The sequence below is a fragment of the Zingiber officinale genome, chromosome 5A (genome assembly GCF_018446385.1).
Source record: "Zingiber officinale cultivar Zhangliang chromosome 5A, Zo_v1.1, whole genome shotgun sequence".
Classification (NCBI taxonomy): Eukaryota; Viridiplantae; Streptophyta; class Magnoliopsida; order Zingiberales; family Zingiberaceae; genus Zingiber; species Zingiber officinale.
The window spans coordinates 1,147,006-1,162,278 of record NC_055994.1 but is presented as its reverse complement, the minus strand read 5'-3'; the positions used below and the strand labels follow the sequence as shown (position 1 = coordinate 1,162,278).

Genomic DNA, 15,273 nt, shown 5'->3' with positions numbered 1-15,273 from the left:
TAAAAAATTTATTTTAAAAATTCTTTTAAAAAGTATTTTAAAAACTCTTTTAAAAACTTTAAAAATTATTTCAAAAATTCTTGTAAAAACTTTAAAAAAATATTTTAAAAATTCTTTTAAAAAAAATTAAAAGTATTTTAAAAATTCTTTAAAAATTACTTTAAAAACTTTAAAAATTCTTTTAAATTTTAAAAATTATATTTTTAAAAATATCTTTCAAAAACTTTAAAAATTATTTTTAAAATTCTTTTAAAAAATTATTTTAAAAACTTTAAAAATTTATTTTAAAAATTCTTTTAAAAACTTTAAAAATTATTTTAAAAATTTTTAAAAATTTATTTTAAAAATTCTTTTAAAAACTTTTAAAAATTATTTTAAAATTCTTTTAAAAATTTTAAAAATTTATTTTAAAAATTCTTTTAAAAACTTTTAAAAATTATTTTAAAATTCTTTTAAAAACTTTAAAAATTATTTTAAAAACTTTTTAAAAAATTTTTAAATTATTTTAAAAATTCTTTAAAAAAAATGTACCCGGTCAAAAAACCAGGCGCGGGTGCCCCTGGTATAGTATCCCGGGGGGCCCGGAAGGTACTCCGGGCGCCCCGCTCAACTGAAACCAAGGCGCTCGAATTGATTCCGGGCGCCATGACCTCTCTATAAAAGAAGAGGGGGGCGCCCCCCCCCCCTCTTGCATCTCACTTATTCATCTCTTGTAAAGGCTTTCTTCGAGCCTCAACGAGAGAGGAAGTGCTAATTAAATTTTTTTTTCATTTCTTCAGTTATTACGCGGTTGTGATTCAATCGAGGTCGTCATTTCTAAAAATCTTATTCACGATGCTTCAGTAAATTTCTTTTGCCCCCCCTAAGTTTTTTTAAAAAATATTTCACTTATTTTTTATATTTAGTATAGTTTTTTTTTAATTTAGGAAACATTCTAGATCTGGTGTTGGACCCTCTACTGCTAGTGTTGACCCTAGGTTCCCTACTGACGAACTTAGGATTAGGTTTGAGTCTACCATCTATATACCTATTAAGACTAGGTGCTTAGATAGACAGTTTTTCTTGCGTTCCTGTATTCCAGCTGTAGAAGTCATTAACCACTATAACTTACAGAACCTTGTTTACTGTACTAGTTCAGTAAATATAAGTTTATGTGCTAAATTTTATAACAATTTAGTTAGGGTAGATGATCTTACCTATACTAGTAGGGTAGCTGGTACGGATATCACGTTATCTCCTACCATTATCCAGGCCTTTTTAGAGTTACGACCATCTACGTGCACTTTTCAGTGCTACCCTCCTAGGGATCTACCATTTGGTGATCCTTACTCGCACGTTACTCTTGATACGATTTACTCGTATTTTTTGAGAGGAGGAGCGAGTACTCACTGTGACTATGTTTAGGTCAGTATCCCTTCGAGTTCACGATTATGTACTCTATAGGGTTTTAGTCTTCTGCATCTTACCGTTGTCCACTCGCGACATAGTGATGATGCGTCCATTTCATTCCTTTCTCTTGTATGTCCTTTGCCATAGATTAGACATAGATATTAGTTTACATATCTTTCAGACCATTATCCACTCAGCTAGAGTCACCACCAGCACTCGAGTTGATATGTCGTTTTGTCATATTTTGACGGCATATTTCTCCTCCCTACGTATTGACGTCACCCGAGGCGATATCCGAGTCATGACTGAGTTCAGTGTCCTAGGACCTAGGAACTTCTTTCTAGGAGGTGTTCATATAGATGATGAGGGTGTCCTATCTTGGCAGAGGGGGGCACAGCTCCGGCCAGATCCAGATGCCCAGGAGGAGGCAGAGGAGGATGAGCTTATGGTCGCACTATTCAACGAGGACGTTCCGACCCCTGTACCACCTCCACCTCCAGGTCGAGCACCTCGTCCCGCTCCTCGCACTCTAGGCGATCGAGTTGCTGGACTCAAGCTATCCATGATGAGTCTCCGTCAGGAGGTCTCAGATTTTCATTGAGGCATGCTGCAGGAGGTCACCGACCTACGATGGGATGTGAGACAGGAGATCTCCGAACTTTGACGTGATATATATAGCTCCCGAGAGGATGACCGAACCCGTCATACTGAGCTGATAGAGTTGTTACGTTCCTTGGGGTCCGGACCACCCTCCTCATCTTGATAGACTTGATCATCACTATGTATATTTTACTATGATCATTGTATTTTGACCTCGACATTGACTTATGCTATTCTGATTTACACTGACTTAGTTATATCTCGACTCTGACAATGATTTATCTTGATGTGTTGAATAGACTAGGACTCTTACATTGCCAAAACTGTTTCTAAAAATAGTATTTTCAAATTCTAGGATAAACTCTTTATTTTTATTTTTTTTGTAAAATCTTTCATTTCTAGAATTTTAAATTAGTTTTAGCCTTAGACTGGGACAATTTCTTAGAAAGCATGTTCCTTTAGGGTTAGTACTTGAGCATCTCACCAACACCCTAGAATTCCCTTGTTTGTGATTGTCGAACATAGAATGGGGTGAGATGCATAGGCAAATTGCCTGGACTTATTTCAATGCATCAACATAAGTCCGGGCGTTAAATACCAAACAGACATTAATCAGGTTAAGTCATTCAGTTTAGTCAAACACTAACTGATTACAGTTAGATTTAACCTGACTAGCCAAGTAAAAGCTGCTATCCTCTAATAGTCAGTAAGTAGCTAACTGGTTAGACATTTTTTGTAATGTCAGGTTCAGGGAGAGGATTAATTATTTGTATACTTATTTTGAAATTAATTTTTGAAAAATATTTTTTTAATTTAACACTAACTAAGTGTCTTAAAATTTTGTTTGAATTTTTTTTTCAAACTTAGTTTTAAAAGTTAGATCTCCTTAATTGGAATGTTTTAAACTTAGGTTTGAAAATTGGTTTCATTTTCAAACTCTAAACTTTTCAAATTTAATTCTTTTAAAAAATTAGGTTTAAAAAGTTGATTTTGAAAAATAAACATATTTTTTGATGAATGCCAGCTAGTTTGCAAATTTATTTTAAAAATTGAAGGTTACAAACTTTGGTTTGAAAACAGATTTTACTTAGTTTTGAAAACTTGATTTGAAAATGGACTTAGCCCTAATAATTTTATATTTGAAAATTATGTTTGCAAAATTTATTTCGAAAAATTAAGTTAAAATCATAAACTTCAAAGTTCACTATTATTAAGTCATCTTTCTAAAGTTAACTTAGCTACTTTTTGAAAAATATAAAAGCTTAAAACAAAAATTATGTTTATATGTTTCTAGCTTAAACTCCCCCAAGTCAATCTGACTTACATTTGTAGTATTCCTTGCGTTTTCAGTTATAATTTGCTCTGCATTTATTTTTGATGAATGCCAAAGGGGGAGGGTTAGGTGGTTTCAAGTTAGTTAAACAACAAAATTTAAACACAAAGCTGACTTAACAACCTTATAAATGTTTGTTTTACTTGCATATGATTTTCACTAACTTAACCAGGTTGTCATTGCATCAAAAAGGGGAAGATTGTTGGTGTGGTTTAGCACTAACGGTCTAACTCAAGTTTTGATGAATGACAAAATAGGTTAAGTTAGTTTTGTTGTTATCTAACACTCTGATCGAGTGTGCAGGAGAAGCCCAGACAGGTCGATAGGCTAACCTGATGTCTGGCATGAAGTCCAAACGGGTCGACGGACTGATCGGACGTTTGGCACGAAGTCCAGCTAGGTCGACGGGATGACCGGATAGTTGACACAAAGTCTAGACGGGTCGAAGGGTTGACCGGACGTCTGACAGGTAAGTCACTCGAGGGGAGTAACTGTGAGGACGCATTCCCGGGGAGGGAACATTAAGCGTCGATCCGATTTAGATCCATTTCGGATATCTAAGTCGAGATCATGACTAGATTCCGATCTCGAGGAGACAGAATCTAATTACTACTATATTCTTTAACTGTACTAACACTTTATTTTGCAGGGTAGTTTGCATTTTGCCTCAGACTAACTCTTTTTTACAGGTAACTGGAGGTTCGAGCGCCCGGAAGGGATCCAGGCATTCGGAATGCAAAGTTTATCCCCAACGAGCTTCGCCACGTGGAGCATCCTGGTTGGCTCGGCTACGTCATATTCAAGGCGACCTGAAGGTATCTGGGCGCCCTGAACCTCCTATATAGGGAGGGTGAAGGTTGAAGTAAACCATAAACAACGACAAGATCCTCCAACACTTGCTTTGTTGTGCTATGCTCCTGCGACGCTGCGAAGCTACTCTAACAACATGCTGTTCTTTTATTTCTTCTTTTTTGTCAATATTATTTTTCCATTAACATTCTTGTACTTTAATTGTAACAATCATTTTGAATTGCTAGTGAATTGCCCAACGAAAGCACTCAACGAGTGCGGGCCTTGAAGTAGGAGTCGACAAAGGCTCAGAACCAAGTAAAATAACTTGTGTTAGCGTTGTGTTTTCGATTTTCCGCTGCTTACTCTAAACGAGAATTTTTTTAATCGCTATTCACCCCCCCCCCCCCTCTAGCGAATATCTCGATCCAACAACGGATCCTTTGACAAAGACTCAACCACAAAGCAAGTTTGAGAGTCACACTCATGCTTATAGTTTAGGACACCGTGGTGATTAGCATTAGACTAAGTGAGAGTGTTAGATTTTGAGGGATGTCTTAAGGAAATCGTCTTATAATTTTTACTAAATATAGATTCACTATTTGAGTACATATTATATGTTTGATTGTCTTAAACTCATTTACTGAATGTCTGCAATACAATTCATAGCATGAGAGAAATTGTGATTGGATCACAACTAGTGATTATCTCTACATGTGTAATTATGAACGTATTGGAATTTTCCTAATCGTCGAATTGATGCATTCGGACATCATCAATTCTGTAAGAGTAGCATGGGTTATACTCTTTGGTTCGCCAAACAATTGTTTTCTCACTGGCTGGAGACATTAGGATATCGAGAGTTAAATGTGGATACTAGTTATGGTAACTAATTCATTGGAATAACTCACTATAAGACTTCATATATATATATACATATATATATATATATATGTCTGCGAAGCTCTTACTACAGCTCGAGTGCATGTTTCCTTCGACCTGAGGTATACAAGTTATCTTGGTCATGGAGACTTATACTTTTACATCTTAAGCAAGCACCTCATTGAGATGTAGACCTGGGATGATTGAGCATAAGTATATATATATATATATATATATATATATATATATATTTATATATATATATATATATATATATATATATATATGTCTGCGAAGCTCTTACTACAGCTCGAGTGCATGTTTCCTTCGACTTGAGGTATACAAGTTATCTTGGTCATGGAGACTTATACTTTTACATCTTAAGCAAGCACCTCATTGAGATGTAGACCTGGGATGATTGAGCATAAGTCGAAATGCCCGAAGATGTTTGGATAACTCATAGAGGATTCATCGTTCCTTGCGAGGAGATGTATATCTTATGGTCACTCGTTATGATTATTATTCAAAGTCTTTGGCCAAAGCATCATATGTTAAGAGTACGAGACTCTTGTGCACATGTATGAGCAATTTGAATTCATAAAATGAAGAAGTATTACTTGGGCTAGATGTGATATACTTAATCTAGTGAGGACAGACATATAGACCATGTCCTGAACTAAGTATGTATAAGACGAGTGAAAGGAATAAGTCATGACTTACTGTAGATGCTGAAGGGTTTAGAATTAGTTCTAAGATCAATTCTGATTTTCTGACTAATTGGGGATCATGATGTACTACTAGGTGTCACTCATGATTGTTCTATAATTAAGTAGTTCATTATGGATGGCCAAGATAAACTGGGAATCTATGGGGTCACATGCACTAACGAGTCTCTAAAAGGCGTAAAATAAGTTAAAGAATAGGATTCTTAGATAAAGAGATAAATTTTTGGTTGGACCATACATAAGACAAATATGAAAATATTTGTCATGATGGAAGCACGGATGGGCTACATCTCTTATGGTGGAGTTGGGACATATTTGGTTTAATCATGAATTAGTCATAAACCAACTTGGTTTAGTTGTGAACGAAACCAATGAGTTAATGGACTAGTTTTTGGTTAAAGGATAATGGGTTGAATTTGAGCTTTCTAATCCAACTCATTAAAGATTATTATATATAGATGTAATTGGAAGAGAATTAGATAGAAGTTTCATTATTTGGTTGATTGGATTTTGGAAACTCAATCCTCCTCTCCCTCTCCTCTTTCTCCCGCCGCCAACAAGAGGGTGCTCCCTCTTGTTGCCGTGACCACCACAAGAGAGAAAACTCTCCCTTATGTGCTTCTCTTCTTCTTCCTCTTGATCTCTCTTCTTCGCTCATGACTAGTAACTTTTGAATGAGAGGCTTGCACTCAAGGAGTTGTCTTGAGGAGCTCGGCATGGATATGAATAGAGACCAGGTTCGACAACGTGGCTACAGTCGATGTCCTTCTCATTATAGGTCATCCATAAGGTAAACCTAGCGTAAATTTACTTTCCATAAAATTTTAATTATGTGATCATGTTTGACATGTTGTATCCTTGTATACGTGTGGTGTGTGTGATGTAATAATTAGGAATTATTATTATTTTATTTTTCGCTCCGTATGTTTATGAAACGTGTTTTAACATGCACCCGCATCGGGCATATCCCAACATATGATACTTAATGTGATCTAACAACACATGCCGTATTGTTAGATCACATGTCAGTACAAGCGTCGTTCTCCATAACGGACTGGCCCATGAGGCCATTGGGTTGTGGTGAGATAATTGGGCTAGAGATTAGGGGCATGTTAAGGAGGAGAAGGTCGGATTATTGGGGCTAAATGGAAATGGACAAGGCATGCTCAATCAGCCCAAAGGGTGCATCTCGGTCAGCTTGATCATCTGGGAATATGGAGCACACCCGATCGGGCATGTGCAAAAGGCATTGGTCAGACTGGTTGGCTGGTGCGACCGATCGGGGAGAGGTGAAGAACAATCCAATCAGCCAGTGAGACTGGTCGGGGATAGGCGGAGAGCAGTCCAGTCAGTATGATAGGAGGTTGGTGCAGTCCCTGCCAAGGTGAAAAGCATCCGATGAAACCAGTTGACTAGAATGGTTCGATCGAGAAGAGGCGAGGAACCTTTGGTCGGTGTGATCCCGATCGAGGAGAGATGAAGAGCTTCTGATCAAGGTTCAAGGAACTACCCTGGACGGATCTATTCTACGTTGACCCACCTTGATTTTTGACCTTCACCTAAACATAATGCTTAACTTTTGGGGACACATGGAGATTTTTTATATCCACCTTATCAATATATATTCATGAGAACAAATTTGAAACAGTTTGTAATTTTCTTGTATCTCTCTCCTTTGCAAGTTTTTGTGAGCATCAAATAGCATCCAAATGACAGCGTTTTCGATGAATTCTTGCCACTAATTTCGGCAACATATATCATAAGAAACAAGTCGACTAATAAGAATAACATCCTTCATCCCATTTATTTGTTTATTTTTAAGCATTCCCAAGTGATACGGCGAAGGAAGTAGGTTCTGCAAGGCCGGGGTCAAAGTCAAGAAAATTGATTAAGGTGATGGTCAAATAAAATTAAGGAGGGGTCAACAATCAACGTTGGTATATATGAGAGTACGGCTTGACTGAATATTCTAACCAATCAGATCTCTGATCTGATCGGATTCCCAAGTCAGCCCAGCTTGACGGAATCCCCAGCCAAATCCTCAGAAGGGCCACCGATCGGACTTTTTTCCCGATTGAATCCAGAGTTCGCTTGGCTTGACGGAATCTTGAGCTGAGTCCTCGAGATGATCAACACTCTTTAGCCAACCTGACCCCGTTCTAGAACAAGGTCCAAATAGACGTTAAAGGGAACTTGATTGGTCGACCAGCAAAGCGCACTAAGGGCCCCTCAGATCAACGCCCTAATATTCCTTTTTGACATCTTGCGTAACTGTTATCAGATAGTTAGGGGAATATTCCTATGCAAGTTGTACACAGAAAGCTTCTACCATATAAAACGTAGAAATTGCAAGTTTATTTTAGGAAAAGTGTCATAATGTCATAATGATCGGTTTTATTTTGGTAATGCACTGAGATTCGTACATAAATGAGAAGTAGTACTATATAAGGAGATTTCCACCTACATGCACAGGTACATGAAGCTTCATTAGCAGAGTTCATTCTTCTCGACCGTCACTTTTTCCCATCTTCTCCAGCACTATTTACCTAACTTAAGTGTCGAAGTACCTACGTCGGAAATCTCTTCCTAGTCCGATGACTAACTTTTTTTACCTCTAGTTCTTCTATGTGATACGCAGGTTCGATAGCTATGCTAGGTCCTCGTTTCTTGCAGTCTCCTCACTATCAACATCGATGCCCCATAATCAACGCACCATCTTTCCCTATTCTAGGCAAGATCACCCAGCTACCTACCAATTGCAACTCCTTCCCAGATTAAAGAGTGAACAAGTAATTAGAGAGATGAAAAAGAGATGCAGTGAAGTTATTCACTGTCATAAATTTTTAGTAAATTTATGATTATAGACAAAAGACAGTTGCTAATTTTTGGATCCATTGTAATCAATGAATTGAATGCGCATCAATAAACTACTGACAGAGAGAACTTTCAGCCCAACTTAAATGGGCCAATTAGGAATAGATTAGTTGGAATATAATAGATATTAATTCGGTGCAATAAGAATATAATCCTTACCAAACTACTCTGAGATACATCAATAATTCCAAAACTCATTGAAAGTCTGGTGACAAATGAATTAATTAGTCCCTTTTAAATCTATTAAAACAATAACTTTATCCTAATTAATTCAACTAGATATATAAATGCATTACCTACGCTCATATATTTAATTCCATTTTGACGGCCGGTTGGAGTTGAATATATTTAATATGACCCAAGTGTTCGACTTTCTCTCACTCACTTTTAGTTGACATTTTCTCTGTCTTTTATCGTGGCCGATACGCGTATGCAATTGCAAGTCAGATACGAGGATACATGCATGTGTAAGTTGAAACTGCATTAAATGAAATAGTCTCAATAAATTATTGTTTTGTTTATAAAAAGTATAAGAACATGCAAAAGACTAGACTGAAGATTATTTGACTGGAAAACCTAATAAAGATATGGAAGAACTTGACCATGGATTCAAATGGTTCAGACATAGGATAAAATATTGAGAGTTGTGGAACATGAGTTCCTCATCTAAACAATCACTGACCTTGCAATTTATTAGTGCCAATAAAACCCTAAAATAAAGTGTTTCACTGATGTCAACTTTGATCTACATATATATCATATTGGATCACTGGATGACATTAATGCATGTCATTAGAATTCAATGAGTTAGTCAAGAGTAGGTTGATTCATTACAATGTATCACAAAGTTGCTAAAATGAAACTTCAAAGTTCAAACTACTAAAATCTTTTTAAAAAATTATATTAATTCCAATATTCATATATTAGGACAGCTAGCTATACGTTGCAGTTGCAAACTTGGAAAAAGGACACAAATTTTAGTCAACGTTGAGAAACTCTTATCATTTTGTATGCAAAGTCCTTAAAATTTGTCTTCAAATATAAATGGTCAACGATGAAATTTTCAAGTATCGTAGAGTAGTGCATACTTCCTGTTCTTCTGCCGGTTTGGCCAAGCAGAGAGTTTTATTTCAAACATAGTTAATCATCATGGCCGAAAGTCGATGAGACGGATATTAAAGATATAATATTTCTATTGATCTCATATGGACTCCGCTTCCATCTACAACACAAATAACGTTAGTATCGAATCAGGGAAGGGGTTCTCGGCGATGACCCTCCGACACTCAAGTAAATTTCCGACGAAGCAATAAGAAGAAAAAGCGAGAACTGTAGCGCAACAGTAGAAATAGCGAGAAAAGTATACCTCCGCTGATACTTGGATCCCCTCCTTTTAAATAGAGCCCCGAGAGCGTGTGTACATGTTTCCCAAGGCGAGCACGCATCTCAAAATTTTTTTTGAAAAAACGTGTCAGTAAAGTATCCCTGAACCTTAACGAACCGAGCATATTTTTGAAGTGACAGTGGAAGTTTCAGCCGTACGATCTTCCGTCTGACCATGCCGCCTGTCAGCGGCACTAGCTCCCAAAAGGATGTCGAATGATACCCTATTGCTTGGCCGAGCGGAATGGCCGCTCGGCCGGAATTTTGTTATCCTTGCGTTGTCTGTTGTCCTGCCGAGCGGGATGGTCGCTCGGTTGAAAATTCACTGTCCAAGTGTCGCCCGTCACCGGACCGAGCGGGATGGTCGTTCGGCCGGAAGCTCACTGTTCATATGCTCGATTGATGGGCCGAGCGCGATAGTCGCTCGATGGATAGTTCACTGTCTGCGTGCTCAGTTGATGTCGAATCTGCTGTTAGGCCGACTGGAGGAGCCGTTCGGCTCGGCTTCCTCACATCCCTTGAGTATCGGTTTGATTACTCTGTACCCATGGTCGGGATATGCCTCGCCCGATTGGTTAACATCGTGCGCTCGTTGATCGTCCTAACTTTGACCTCTATCTTGACAACAGGATGAGACCTCTCCTAATCATCGCATCAGTTAATTTCATTGTGGTTCATAGTTTCAATTTTACTTGTAATTTATTTTTTGTGACGACGATGAAACTTTGAAAACGATGACTTTAATAATTATTTTAGTCACAGCAATTTATAGTACAGCTTAGAAGTTTGAACATGATCTTCATTATCAGCTTGAAATTAATGTCCAAGTCGGCTGTTGTATCGGTTAACAGATATTAACTTGTACTGTTAACACTTATTTAGGTCTAGTCAATATTGTATGGGATTTGAAGGATTAAATTTCGATCAAATTAAAACACATAAACATAAAAGGGCTTCAAAATAATGATTAAATAATAAAAATACTAATATGATTCAATTGTGCCTATATGGCATGATCTTGAATGTCTTTTGATTATTAAGGTATAGATTTTGGTTAAAATATTTTGAAGAACTTAAAATCATAGTTAAACGACCAACTAATAGAGATGAAATAGTGATTATATAATATAATTATGAAGGCTTTTTAGCCATCCAGGGAAGGAATGGAAGCTGTCAATTTAGATTAGACTCATTAGATAGATCCATTCCGTCAAACAATTTAAATGGACGATTAAGTTAAAATTTTATCAATACATTTTAAGATAAGTTCAGATAAGTTAATCCGCTTAGGCCTACAACTTATGTGGGTAGACTCACAATGGACTTGAATTGGTCTTCAAGTTAAAAAAAATATATGTAAGAAATTTTATAATAATTTATTATCTTTATTTATTATAAGCGACATGAGTTTTCATTTTATATTTATTTATATTTAAAATACATATTTTTGAAATACATTTGATTGAGACTATTTTATAAAAATTATACTTAGATGAAAACTGATGTTATCTTTTAGGAGTAAACCCTTTTTTCTTTTTTTTCTTTTTTTTTTTTATTAGTAACATCTATAAGATATGAAATTTTTGTCTCATTCGCAATCTATTTTGAATTGGATTGAATTAGAAATTTCTCAATCCATCGAGATAACGGATCAAACCGTCTCATCCTGTCATGCCAAATGATAGTCTATCATAAATGGACTCGTCCCGCCATATGTGGATCCATCTAACAGCTAACAGCTAACAGCTCTAAGGAGTCTTTTGATCTCATTTAATAAAATAAAAGGACAAAAAGCTTTAAAAAATATATATATATAGTCAAGAGAGCACTTTAGTTTGAATTAAAACAATCAAAATAATATGTTATCCTAATTTTCATAGATATTTAGGTAAAATTATCATAATATAAAATAAAAATATTCATATTTAGTTAAAAAAATATTATACATGAATTTTTATTATATCAAAATATTATGATGCGGTGATGATGAGGGGTCCCACCCCACGGTGGAAGTCAACGTCAAGGCGGTCAACGCACAGATATCGTCGACTGGTTGGGCGAAATATGCGCCGACCGGAGGAGAAGGCGCCACCGCCTTCGACACGGGAAGTCAAATAACTCATGCTCAAAGGATTATTGGATGTCGAACGAAGGAGGAGACGAGGTGCAGAAGATGGGCCAAGCGGCTACACCACTCAGCCAGACAGCAAAACTTGATATGGACATAGTTCAACTTTGGCCAAGCGGGGCACTTTGGTCGAGCTATCGAGCAGACACGCATAGGAGTAGCGAGGTTCTGGCCGATCAGACTGGGCACCAAAGCGGCAAGATCCCGGCCGAGCGGCCAACCCACTCGACCTAGTAGTATACTCCCCCTAATATCCAACGGCATCCTTTTGGAAATTGGTGTCGCCATCACCGGGCATGGACAACCAGAAGATCGCACGACGGAAGCTTCCATTGTCACTTTAGATATATGCTCGACCCGTTAAGGTGTTGTGTTAGGGACAATTTACTGACAAGTCTTTTTAGAAAAAACTTTGAGAAGCATGCTCATTTTGGAAAGCGTGCGCGTGCACTACCGGAGCTCTATATTAAGGGGGTCCAAGCATCGACGAAAGTATGCGATATTCACTGCTTGTGCTACAATCTTCTTGTTGCTCCGTCTTATACTTCATCGTTAGTGACTGACTTGAGCGTCGGAGGGCCAACGCCAAGACCCCTTCCCTGGCTTGACACTGACGTAGTTTGTGTTGCAGGTCCGAGCAGAATCTACAGGCGATCAGCAAAAACGTCACATCCCCGACTTTCCATCACTTCGACTTTCGGACATAATCATATTATTTTTTTAATTTATTTAAAAAAAATCAAACTTGATTAAAATTGTTCTAACCTAATCAAATTTACTCTAATAATATTATAATATAATAATTTTCATCAAAATTACGACACGTGCAATATTTTTAACTAAAACTATTACAATAGTTATTTTTAATGAGGCTGTTCACATGAAGCAATTTTAAACAAAATTGTTCATATATATATTTCAAACTTGGATGTCTTTTTGACTATAATAAAAAAGGGTTTTATCTCACATGAAATTAAATAAACAAATTAAACAAGTAGTATATAGAAGATTTAATTGACGAATAATTATAACGCCGGAAGGCAACGAGAAGACGACTTACTTTTAAAGTTGACATACGGCATTCCCGAAAAGTGGTATGTTTGAACGCAGGCCGACGAGAAGACGACTCAGTATCAAAAGTTGACAATTAAGTTTTCCTGCGGAAAGGTCAACGCCAGAAGCCAATCAAATTGCGCGTGCCTTGCGCCGCATGACGCAGCCCAACTCTAGCTACGACCTGAACTTGCGTTGAACTTGGAAACCTTCTTAAATTTTGCTTCATCTGGCTGGCCGTTGACATTTAAGCCAATTAGAAGAGATAGGAGCCATGTATTTATAGTTTACTAATTATTTACAAGTCAACAACAACAACAACAACAGCCCTTGCCTTATCCTATATATTCATGTGGCATGGTCTGGTTCTTGAAACAGGAAGAAGAACTGTATTTTTTGTTGCAAGTTTCAGATATTTCAAGATAAGTTTCAAGGTATTATTGGTGAAACTAATTATACAAGCCTTGTTCTTATTCTCTTCTCATTTATGTCATCATACATGTGTTCTTTATTCTTTTTTGCCTTGCAATCTTCATCTTTCTATATCCTTGATCCTGTACAGGATCCTGAAACAAGATATATAGACAATTAAGAAGATAGAATGAGTCTATTTCTGGAAACCCAAATGAAAGATCACTTGGGATTAATAGCTAAGCGAGAGGAAGGCGGTGAAGAATCCAATCTTGTTCTAAGCCTCGGAACTCTAAGCGCGAAAACCCTGGCCGGAAAAGAAGACAGAGCTAAGCATACCGATCATATCGAAACCGATGAAGTTGATGGCGATCTCTCGCTAGGTTTGGAGTACTTCCAACAAGCTCCGAGTCCAGATAATCACGACAATCTGAAAGGACCTAAGAAGGATGTTGTTGCAGAGGAGATCATATCGCACCAACAAACCAACCTGAAGAGAGCCAGAGTTTCAGTGAGAGCCAGATGCGATACCCCAACAGTAAGTAAATTAAAGAGTACCAATTAAACGATGTATATTCATGCTTTAATCAAATCAAATGGTATTTAAACTTAGATGAACGATGGGTGCCACTGGAGGAAATACGGGCAGAAGACGGCCAAAGGAAATCCATGTCCACGGGCGTATTACCGCTGTACTATTGCACCAGGATGCCCTGTGAGAAAACAGGTACAGAGATGCGCCGAGGACATGTCCATTTTGATAACCACCTACGAAGGAACTCACAATCACGCGCTGCCCCTCTCTGCCACGGCCGTTGCCTCGACCACCTCTGCCGCCGCGAGCATGCTCGTGTCCGGCTCGCTGACCTCCTCTGCTAGCCAGATGCAGAGCCAATTCGCATCCTCGCATCCTACCGTCACGCTGGATCTCACGGCTCCTTCCTCGACGCCCCAGTTGAAAGTCTCTCATCCCGCGGCCTCGAGGTATTACCCCTCATCGAGCTTCGGCTTCGCCCCTTGGAACCGTAGTAGCAGCGGCGCGCCGTCGCAGGTCGCGGCGAGCCAGTCTGCGCTGACCGACGCGATCGCGGGGGCGATCACGTCGCACCCGAGCTTCCGGTCTGCTTTGGCGGCCGCCATAACCTCGTACATCGGCGGAGAGCACGGAGCTCCGCCTCATGGCTTGTTCGTCGAGGATGGCTCGAGCCGTGTTAATGATGTTCATGTGCATCGTCAACAAGAGAAGGAAAAGGCGCTTGCAATGCAAGCGCCGAGGTACTCGACGGTGTTCGATTCTTTGAACCTGAACCTGAACCAGATACAGTAGGAACAAAGGTCAGTGACGGCTAGCTAGATTTCAGTTGGACATCGATCGTGTATATATATTTAAGTCGGAAGACATGCATTGGAGCTCGATTGTTAAATGTATTTAGTCAGAACAGTTTGCTTCGTTTGTTTGAGATAAAATTGAAGAAAGAACAGGTTCTAGATCCATTCATGAATGAATTTTAATCTCGTTTTCGTTCGTCTGAAATGGGATTGACCGAATTTTCCTTCCATTAATAAACTCACCTCTGGGAACGGTGCCCGCCTAAATTCAAATTTTCAATTAGATTCCCATTATTCTGGTATGAAAATCTCATCACGATGATGACGTGACGGTAGAAGTCTACCTTGGCACAAAGAAAACGTTGAGGTATCCTTTT

General features: G+C 38.1%; 1 protein-coding gene across 2 annotated transcripts; it reads left to right on the top strand.

Moving 5' to 3' along the window:
• Window positions 1-13,527: 13,527 nt before the first annotated feature.
• On the top strand, window positions 13,528-15,051 carry LOC121982566 (probable WRKY transcription factor 72). Of its 2 annotated transcripts, XM_042535718.1 has the most exons (3): window positions 13,528-13,590; window positions 13,719-14,105; window positions 14,181-15,051. In XM_042535718.1, the coding sequence occupies exons 2-3, from the start codon at window positions 13,758-13,760 to the stop codon at window positions 14,892-14,894; spliced, it is 1,062 nt and encodes a 353-aa protein (XP_042391652.1). In that variant the 5' UTR covers window positions 13,528-13,590; window positions 13,719-13,757; the 3' UTR covers window positions 14,895-15,051. The 2 variants fall into 2 exon arrangements, with proteins under 2 accessions (XP_042391652.1, XP_042391651.1); XM_042535717.1 differs by lacking the exon at window positions 13,528-13,590 and having other exon boundaries at window positions 13,650-14,105.
• The last annotated feature ends 222 nt before the right edge of the window (window positions 15,052-15,273 follow it).